Below are 10,034 nucleotides of genomic sequence, written 5' to 3'. Positions count from 1 at the left end.
GCCGCGGTGGGCGGCAGGCGAGGCTGCGGTGCCGGCGCGGGTGCCCCCTTCCTCCTGCCTTCGCCCGCTCCAGGCGACCCGCTGAGAGATGGACTTGGCAGGCGTGCTGCTGGCGCTGCTCCTCGTGCTGGTGCTGGTCGTCTCTCTGCTCTCCAACCTCCTGGTGCTGCTATGCTTCGTCTACAGTACGGAGATCCGCAAGCAGGTCGCCGGGGTTTTCCTGGTGAACTTATCCTTCTGCAACCTGCTTCTCACCGTTCTGAACATGCCTTTTACCCTGCTGGGCATCTTGAGGAACCAGCAACCCCTCGGGGGCTGCGTCTGCAAGGCGGTGGGTTTCCTGGAAACTTTCCTGACTTCCAACACAATGCTGAGCATGGCAGCGCTCAGCATCGACAAATGGATTGCCGTGGTGTTCCCCCTGAGCTATACCAGCAAGATGCGGTATAAGGACGCTGTGATACTGATGGGCTACTCGTGGCTCCACTCCCTCACATTCCCCTTGGTATCCTTGTTTTACTCATGGGTAGATTACAACAGCGTTTACGCCTCTTGCACCTTACACCTGAAGGAAGAGACGGAGAGGAGAAGGTTTACAGTGTTCACCATTGTCTTTCACTCCACCAGTTTCATGCTGTCTCTGGTGATCTTGTGTTTCACCTATTTAAAGGTGTTGAAAGTTGCCCGGTTCCACTGCAAGCGGATAGACATAATTACCATGCAGACTCTGGTTTTGCTGGTGGATATCCACCCCAGGTAATGGTGCGCGCTCGGCCCCACAGCCCCCGGTCACCCGCGGTAGTTCCCCCGGGCAGAAGCGATATCCCGCCTCCCCAGCACCCTTTCCTGCCTGCTCCGGCCGCATGGCGAGCGCTCCTGCCTCTAGTTTCAGACGCTGCTGACAGTGCCAGGAACGGTGACTTGTGCATTTGTAGCCTTCTCTGTTTGAACGCTAATCGGGCTCTCCGGGTTATGCCACTTGCCTGAGCTCCCTTCAAGCGGGAGGCACTGCTTTGCTGAGTGCGATCGTCCCGGGGCTCGGCGGGGCTGGGGCTATCCTCCCTCACTCCGGGCTGCCCCTCTCTCCCCGAGAGGAATGCCTTCCTCTCTCCCGGGAGGCTGCCCTCCTCCCCTCGGGGCTGCTCTTCCCCCGGCCGGGGCTGCCCTCCTCCCCTCGGGGCTGCCCTCCTCCCCTCGGGGCTGCCCTCCTCTTCCTCGGGGCTGCCCTCCTCTCCTCCGGGGCTGCCCTCCTCTCCCTTCCCTTCCCGGGCGCTTTCGGGCGTGGAGAGGGTTCTTCCCCTCTTCCTTGGGCTCACTTTTCACCTCCTCCCTTTTTGCCTTAACACCCTTACTGCTCTTTTCCCTCCGTAGTGTGAAGCAGCGCTGTCTGAACGAGCAGAAAAGGAGGCGGCAGCGGGCTACCAAGAAAATCAGTATTTTTATAGGGTCGTTCGTGATCTGTTTTGGTCCTTACATTATCACCAGGTTGGTATCCCCTGTAAAGGTGGGAGACTCTGTGGGATCAGGGTGTCCCGTGATGCCCAGGTGCCTAGGGGTCCTACAGCTAATTTTGGGGGACCAGAGCCAAACAGACCCCCGGGACTGGTCTTGAGGACCAGAGGACATAAACACACACACAAACACGCCGCTCCTGTCCACATACCCAGTCCCAGGGGACAGCCCTGGCAGGACCTGGCTCTCCTTCCCTCATCACAGCCAGGTCTGGGCACCTCTGCCAAAAGCAAGCGGCTTTTAGGACAAGTACCGGGAATTAATTACATGCCAGGGGAGATAAAAGCAGTTTAAAAGACTTGCCATCCTTCCTTATTAGCACAACCCTCGCAATAGAGAGGAAAACAGACAGACTTTTCTGATTAGCTTAGGTTTTTTGTTTTTGTTTGGTTTGGTGGTGTTTTTTTTTAGGCATAAGGCCAAGCTTGCTGATGTTGGAAGCTGAGTTGATATAATTTAAATTTGTCCAGCCTGATAATTTGTCAGATAAGGTTTCAGTCTGGAAATATTAATGCCTGCAAATATATTGCTAATGGTGCAGCACAGACTTGTGATGAGGTGTAAAAGTTATCTCCCAGGAAAAGCAATAATTAGACTCCTTAAATGTATAGGAAACACCATGTTCCTCAACTGGGCAGAGTTATAAGTACCCATCCTCGTGGTTTGCACCTTTTGAAGTGTCCATGTATCATTGTTGTTATCTATTTATGCAGTTTTCATACAATAGATGATTATTATTATTATTATTTTTAAACCTTGTGTAAACCAGTGAGCTGGAAGCCAGTGATACTATACTGAATTGCAGCATCCCAGCATTTAACCTTTCATCTCTAAACTGCAATGGGCTACATCTTTCACAAGTGATTTTTAAATACATTTCCTACTTTCACGGTGTGTTCCACAGCCTTGAAGAGTGCTGATTTGTGTTGAGGGAGGTGCACTAGTGTGCAAAACCCCCTGGTGAGGGCTTCAAGGTTGTTACCAAGCTGCCAGTGTCTGCAGCCACAGCAGCTGACAGAAACTGGCCAGCTTCAGTGCTCTGATCTTACAGTCATGCACATGCAGGCCATTTATGGTCAGAGCCCTGCCCTTTTCTGAGAGGAGTAGGGGGCAGGTTATGGCCAGTGCACTAAAGAGACAATATTTTTAACACTTTTAAAGCTACATTAATTTCAGTTCCCATTTATGTGTTGAAAGGGATTCCTTCCTGATTGCCTGGATAACTACATCTTTTTTCTGCAGTTGAAAGGATTATTACAAATATTAACATGACATCACATAGTTAAAAGGTCAGTTCATCATTGTTCAGTACATTTTGAGTCATGTTCTATTCACTTTTACCATAATCAGGATGTAATTATGTTGAGCAAAGTGGATTTTGCCATCTTCTTTCCATCTGACCATTACGAAGCTCAGCAAATTCCAAACGTGGCCACATTTTTCAGGGTGGAGGTATTTCTCATAAATTTCTACAATAAAAGTTACTTCCTTCTTCAGACCTTGCATTTGGCAAATGTGAGATGGTGCATTTTCTATATGTGACAAACTGGTACCCAGTGAATCACTACAGAGAAGGCTGAGGGCTGGTTTATGGAAATGTGTGTCAAGGTCCAGCTTCTGTCTGTCACAGGGACTGAGCTGGTTCAGTGACAGCAGAATGGGAAGTTTTTGGGGAAGACACCCTAAAAGGCTTCTTGTCTCAAAGACAAGAGAGTGCCAAGACAGCACTTCATGAAAGGTGGTGATGGAGCTGAGATTGGAGGACCTGCTGCTGTGCCTTATTCTCTGTTCTTCCTTCATTCTGGTTTTTAGGGGGGTGGCACTGAAGCATTCTCTGGGGAGGCTATGTAAAAGCCATCCTCCCTGTTGTCTTGCTCTTGGCCTGGTGACTCAGGTTCCATTGTGAGCTCAGTATTTGCTCCTCACTTCAGAAATTTGAATGAGATTAGGCTCATTAGCAATATATTCGTCTGTTCACTAAGAGACGCCAGATGAATTTAATCTCTTTTGTAACAGCACTGGAAACATGAAAATCATACTAAGATGCATTCAGATGGATATTTCTGACTTGTTTTGGCCAGACCCTTTATCTTATTAAAATCTGTGTAATTTTTCTTCTGTTGGCTTCAGTGCAATTAAGTTAGGATCCGTAATGCCTTAATGGGAACATAGCAATACATCTATGTTCAAGACTAAAAGATATCTTACTCCTCTTATTTAGTGCCTTTGTAAAAACATCAGTTGTGTAAATATCAATTATATATTTATTGTATTAGGATGATATGCAGGATGGGATAAACCTAAGCAATCATGTAGCAAGTGTCATTTATTGTACACTTTTTCTCATATTTTGTATCTTCCTCTTCTACTTATTTTGAATTCACTGGAACTTTTTCTGAACAACTTCAAACAAGTCATTTGTTTTTTTAAATGCACTTGCCATAAAAATTATTTTACTTTTAGTCACATAAATAAGGAATTTTCCTGTCACTTGTAGCAATGTTCAGTCCAAATGATGATAAGTCAGCTTTTCTATGAGGAGGGACTGGAACAACTTCAAAAGTCAACACCCTGAAAGTCAGGAGCTCTGCATTTTGGAAAGAGGACAGAAGGTTCTTCAAGCCTCGAGAAAGCTTCTCATCTTACATCTTCAAACAGTGATGTCTTAGAGTACAGAAAAGGGCTATTTTATCTCCCAGAACATTTTCTTTTCTTCTGGGATGAATAGAGCAAAGTAGAATACTCATGCTCCTGCAAAAGGTTTTACAAAAGACATACACAAAATAAAAAAGTCCCTCACCCTGTTGTTTCCACCTTCCTGGAGGATTTGCAGATGAGTTGGGTGAGACATTTGCTGGAATAGTCTGAAGGATTGCCCTCCCATCTGTGGAAAAATTCTTTAACTTAGTTGTGGTTTCTGCCCCCATGATTAATGCATCCCTCTCAGCTGAGGTGCTGAGGCCACTAATCATCCGTGAAGCACAGACCAGGAGACACAGGTCTGGATGGAGCTGACTGGTCATATAATGATGATAAAAGTGTTGTCTCCTTGTTTGCTTTGGCCAATCTAGAAGTCATCTAAATGCACACAAAAACTTCCATGGCTAAGTCGTTGTGGGTGTGCTGCTCAGCATACTGTGGGATTGCAGGTGCCAGACAGACCTCCCTGAGGTACTTCCAGGTTGTTTTTCATACTGCAATGGTCTGACATGAATCCACTTTGCATCCGTGTTAATTCACCACAGTGGGGTAATGAAGGTGCTCTGGTCTGGTCTGAGGGGGATGGATTCAGTGACCTAGACCACATTTCTGTGTCATTTGAGATGCTGCATGGCATCCAAGTCCTTTACCTAGGCTGGCAGATATGCCACAGCACCTTCCAGGAGCAGCAGTCTGATGCCAATGGGATCATCTCCAAATGTCTCAAGTGTCACTAGACAGCTGTACTCAGGAAACTGAGGTCACTGAGTCTGGGTGCCCTGAGTCACATGTGTCTATCTCAAGCTTGCTGTGGGAGAGAGGTGGTCAATTATGTCACCACAATTTTGACCACTTACCAGCACAGCTCAGTAAATTCAAAAAGTGAGCAGTAAACTGCAGCACTCTCTTATCTCCTCTGCACAGAAGCATTACCACTGAAAACAGTTTTTCCCTCTTTCCATAGTAGGAATTGATTTTGTCTCCCAGTGGCCTTGCTAGGAAAGTTCTCTTTGACCCTATTGAATGTGAGAAGTACAAGACCCTTCTCCTGCAGGGACTGTGTACACAAAGAAAATAAATGGCACTTGAATGTTTCATGAAGCATGAGTTGAGCACTGGGCTCAGTGTGAATATAACACTCAAGTGTTTCCATTTCTCTTTAATGTTTAACAGGTTGATAGAGCTCATTCCTTTTGTTACCATAAATTACTACTGGGGAATTATAAGCAAGTGCCTCACCTACAGTAAGGCTGCATCAGATCCGTTTGTTTACTCACTTTTACGTCAACAGTACAAAAAAGTTCTGATCAACATCGTCAACAGGATACTGAAGAGGGACCTGTATCCCTCATCAGGGTACAACAGTTCTCTCGATACTGAAAACGATTACTGCTTGCACAGAACAAACTGACAACAGGGAAGCACTCCCCTTCCAGGGAGACAGGTGTTTGCTGCTGCTGGAAAACTGCCTTTCTCCTCTCCTGCTGACAGTGGTGACAGTGTCTCCAGGGTGTGAAGGCTGCATGAATGCAACATTGCATCGTGGACTTTCATAAAAAGGCTCCTCCCCGGTCTGCAGCCAAGCACAATTCATGGCAAAGCCTTGTCCCCAGTGAACAGAGTTGGCTTGAGGGGTTTTGAAAGAGCCTTTCGAGGAGCTTAGACAGCTCTTAATGTTTCATGTGTGAAGACTTGGTATGTCTTGGAGTGTTCCATATCAAACATGACATTCCAGTGTCTTCTGGGAGCACAGGAATCCCCACGTTGGAAGTACAGGTTCAGAGTCCTCCTCTGGGAGCCCAGGAATCCCAAAATTGGAAGGACAGGTTCAGAGTCCTCCGTGCTGCAGATGTAACTTGGCAGCCCAGGATGTGCTGTTGGTTTTGAACATCAAAAATAGATATTTTAATTGATTGATTTATTGTATTGGTGCCTCAAGTGAGTCAGCACTTTGAATCTGAGATTGTTATTATTATTATTATTTATTACTAGGCATCATGATTGTAACATAGCCTTTAGGAAGTGGTACATATATATATATATATTTGATATGCCAGTATTCTATCAAGCATAACCAAAGTCCACATATCTGAGTTACTAATATTTAGCACTTCAGTGGTATGTGATTACAATAATTGGAGCAACAGTAACAGAGACATGTATGGAATTTAGTTAAATAGCACTGTAGTTCCACCACTGAGCTAGTAGTCCTATTCAAGCAAGCTTTTTATTCAGAAAAAAAATCAGTAGAAGTGACAGATACCATTGTGTTTAAGATATATTACTTCAGAAGCTATTTGTTTTCAAAGGAAAGGCTAAAATATATTAATTCTTTTTAAGGGATATATAATGTGTAAAATATTTCATGCATTGGCTATATATGGTGGATTGTCATAATACTGCACAATCTTTTCTTTAATAATGATCAATTAATCTGGCGATTTTAACTGAAAACAAGAGATGTCAGAAATATTGTAAAAAACCTGCTGCCAAATGCCCAGAAATATAAAGCTGCTTTGTTATCGTATGTATTTTTCTCTCTTATTTCTTTTTAAATTTAAATAGGTTTTGGAAAAATGTGGGAATTATTTTTGAACAATATTCCTTTGATTATGTAAGACATTTATTAAAATTTAAGAATTCTATGGCATTCAATAAACTACTATTTTCTAGTTGAGTACATAAGGGAAAAAGTAAAGCAATTCTAAAGTATATTTTAAGAAAAATAAAAAGAAGGATGACAGCAAAGTACTCTTATTTTTTATGTAACAATGCACTTGACCCTAGAAAGCATTGAGAAGGCTATTTCTGGTCAAACTAAGCATATAAGCATGTGATTAGGCACAAATATAATTTTCTCTGAAGCTAACAGTTCTATTTCTATGCTGAGAATTAAGTACACACTCAACTGTTTTGCAAAATCAGTGTTGAGCTGTCAGCACATTGAGAGGGTTTTTCCCACCATCCACAGTGAGGAAGGAGAGTGTCTTGTTCAATCCCACTGAAGTCAAGGAAAGATGATGCTGCCTAACAAATACAATGTTCTCTTACCTCCTGCTTTTAATCTCTGGGGCCTTTATGATGCTCTTTTCTTTTTTCTTTCCCCCATGCAAGTACCTTAGGCCTTTGTGCTTTGCATCTATAGTTCTGCCTGTGTTTAAATTGAATGTACTATAACGGTTTTGTCTTCTTAGTAAAGTATTTGTACTCTCTTCAATTTTGTGTAAATACAGTATTTCAGAAAAAAAAAGTTGTCTGTGGAATCTTTTCAGTTTAAATGTCTTCCTGTCTCCCCATGCCTCCCCCTCTTCCATGCTGCTAGAAAAACCTGATGTTTCAGTCTCTCATTTCAGCTGAAACATAAGGACCTGATAACTCTGTGGGGAGTGGGAGTGATGCTAAATTTTCAGTAATTTTTTTAGTCAGTTTTGTGCCAAAAAGTTTTAATAGCCTACAGTAGCTGTCCATGAATAAACATGAGCTGAATGATACCTACAGTTGTTAGCTCACCCTTGGTTTCCTAAACAAAATGATCCCCACTTTAGGAAAAGAATATGTTACATACAATTAAGTGTATTAAATTGTCACCTTCAAGACATACAAATGAAACAAAGCATTATTATTAGAGAAAATGGCAAAGGAGAAAAAAATAATAAACTTTAAAGCTATTAGAGTAATAAATTTCTAAAGATAATAAGCTATAAACCATGTTTTAAAGGTACAAAACAGAACCTAGTTAAAATGTTACCTCTGGTATTAGGTTAATTAATGATGCTTACATATGCCAGTTGAAGGTGTACACTTTACCTCTCTACCTCACTAAACATTGAGTATTTCTGGAGGTGCTCAGGTCTACATGGGGAAAAAATATTTGAGCCTGCACTAGGTGCAGAACATCTTTTAGATTTAATTTCCACATGGAATTAGCAAGCCAAGATCTGCAGTGCTGCAGACCAGAAACTGAGCAAGGACAATGAGAGCTGGAGTGCTCTCAGTCCTGATTTGCAGTGAAGTTCAACAGCCTTGTTTAGCACTACAAAAAGGCATCTCCCCCTGTTCAGTGTACAGGTAAATTTGTCCTTTCTCTCTTCTCACCACCCACTCCCCACCAGAAAAGGTCTTGCTCTACTTTTCTAACAAAGCTGAAAGTGGGGTCTCACTTTCATTCCTTTGCCTTCCTGACACAGGCAGAACTCATGAGGTTTGTGCTCCATTCTCCATGCTGTGGGTTATTCAGGGGCAGGGGAGCTGGGGGAAACCACACTCTGCCCCCATTGCTCTGGAACCCACAAAAGGTATCCAAGGATTTAGTGCTACATATATCTGACATGATGGGGATATTCAGAAGAGGTTGTGGATTCCCTCTTACTGACACTCTGACACTTTAGGTAAAACAGGGGGTACACAGTCCTGACAGCAGGGTTTCGTTTGGAGCAGAAGATTTTCAACAAAGCTGAAGTGTGATATCCAAAATGACCTCTTGCCATTGACACAATCTTGCCAACTCAAAGGTGGTGCACTAGGAAACTTCATCTGGATTCCTGCCCAAGGGCCTGGGGTGCCTTTGCTAAGAGATAAAAGATTAGCAAATAGCAGGTGTGTTGGGGAGGTGGAAATGCCACAGAGGTGAGCAGGAACTGCCTGAAACTGTGATTTCCATAGCAGGAGGTGCTGTCTCACCCACCTGTGGCTGAGGGGAAAGGATGGCAAGCTCTTAAAAGAATGTACAAGAAAATTTCTCAAACCAGTAGGGCCCCCAGAAACTTCCTGGGCTGTGGGTTTTCAGCTCCTGGCTGCAATTCAAATTCACAAAGTCCTCTACTCTTCTCCAAACTTGTATTTTGTCTGCAAAGACTGGAGCTGAGAACTGCACCTCTCCTGAATGAGATCCTCCACCTAATGGCAGGCAGGGTATAAACTCTGCAGCACAAAAAACCTTTAATTAGTCCATGCAAATGAGGAGACACTAAACTTTAATTCCTAACACATGTTCACCAAAATATTTCCAAGCCTGATGATTTGGATATTCTCAGGTGAGATCCAGGATGGCATTTTGAATCTGCCTTTTCAGAGGAGGAAATGGAGTTTGTGTGCCTCATTTTAATAGGTGAGTGCTCTGATACTCATTTATGAAAAAGAGGGTCACCTCTTCAAAAAGAAAATAAAGCTTTTTTTTTTTCACATAAGCTCTGAGACTGACAGACTGAGTTTCTGAGGCAATAAAGTAAAAGTATTGCTTAGACTACAGATTCCCAAAAGGTATGAGCTGGCTCCCAGTCTGCTAACAAAACTAGTTTTCTTGCATGAGAACTTTAGTGTCTCTGAGCTTAGATGGCAGCTGAGCATTGAGGAACTTGAATTCTGTGAATTTTCTCTCCACAAATTCCTTAGCCTCACTGAAAAGCAGACATGTAACTCATCTGAGTAAATCAGCATCTAATAAACTTCTGCAAATAATCTGTGCTGCTCAGTGATTACTGAATACATATTTACCTTGTCTTAACGTGAGTAATGCTGGTATTGAACTTAAATTTCAGAGCTAATTGCAATGTCAGGCTTGTTACATGCTTAAATCTGTTTACAGCTGGAGTCCATGAGCTCAAAAGTAATTTCCAACTTAAATGGCTCCATGATTTTAAGTGACAATCCAAGTTTCTTAATGTAAGTGCTTGGATATGACCAGAGACTGAGAATGCTCTTTTACAACTGTAGGTTAAAATCGGAGCTCTTTGATAAATTTAGCAGTATTGAGCTTTATTGAAAAAAAAAAAAAAAAAAAAAAAACCAAACCAAAAAACTATAACAAGATATTCAAGCCCCTC

The 10,034-nt window shown here is 43.0% G+C and overlaps 1 protein-coding gene across 1 annotated transcript; it reads left to right on the top strand.

Moving 5' to 3' along the window:
- The first annotated feature begins 88 nt into the window (after positions 1 to 88).
- On the top strand, positions 89 to 7,456 carry GPR78 (G protein-coupled receptor 78). The gene is made up of 3 exons (XM_005424738.2): positions 89 to 756; positions 1,372 to 1,485; positions 5,386 to 7,456. Exons 1-3 carry the CDS (start codon positions 89 to 91, stop codon positions 5,621 to 5,623), a joined length of 1,020 nt encoding a protein of 339 aa, XP_005424795.1. The 3' UTR covers positions 5,624 to 7,456.
- Positions 7,457 to 10,034: the final 2,578 nt, after the last annotated feature.

Source organism: Geospiza fortis, unplaced genomic scaffold (assembly GCF_000277835.1).
Source record: "Geospiza fortis unplaced genomic scaffold, GeoFor_1.0 scaffold147, whole genome shotgun sequence".
Lineage (NCBI taxonomy): Eukaryota > Metazoa > Chordata > Aves > Passeriformes > Thraupidae > Geospiza > Geospiza fortis.
The sequence above is the reverse complement of the archived record's forward strand: the minus strand, read 5'-3'. Positions and strand labels throughout refer to the sequence as shown.

Bases quoted from the DNA above. Each gene is read 5' to 3' on its own strand.
- GPR78 (XM_005424738.2), top strand. From the start codon at position 89: ATGGACTTGGCAGGCGTGCTGCTGGCGCTGCTCCTCGTGCTGGTGCTG. The intron at 757-1,371 runs GTAATGGTGCGC...TTCCCTCCGTAG, and splicing joins CTGGTGGATATCCACCCCAG to TGTGAAGCAGCGCTGTCTGA. The intron at 1,486-5,385 runs GTTGGTATCCCC...AATGTTTAACAG, and splicing joins GGTCCTTACATTATCACCAG to GTTGATAGAGCTCATTCCTT.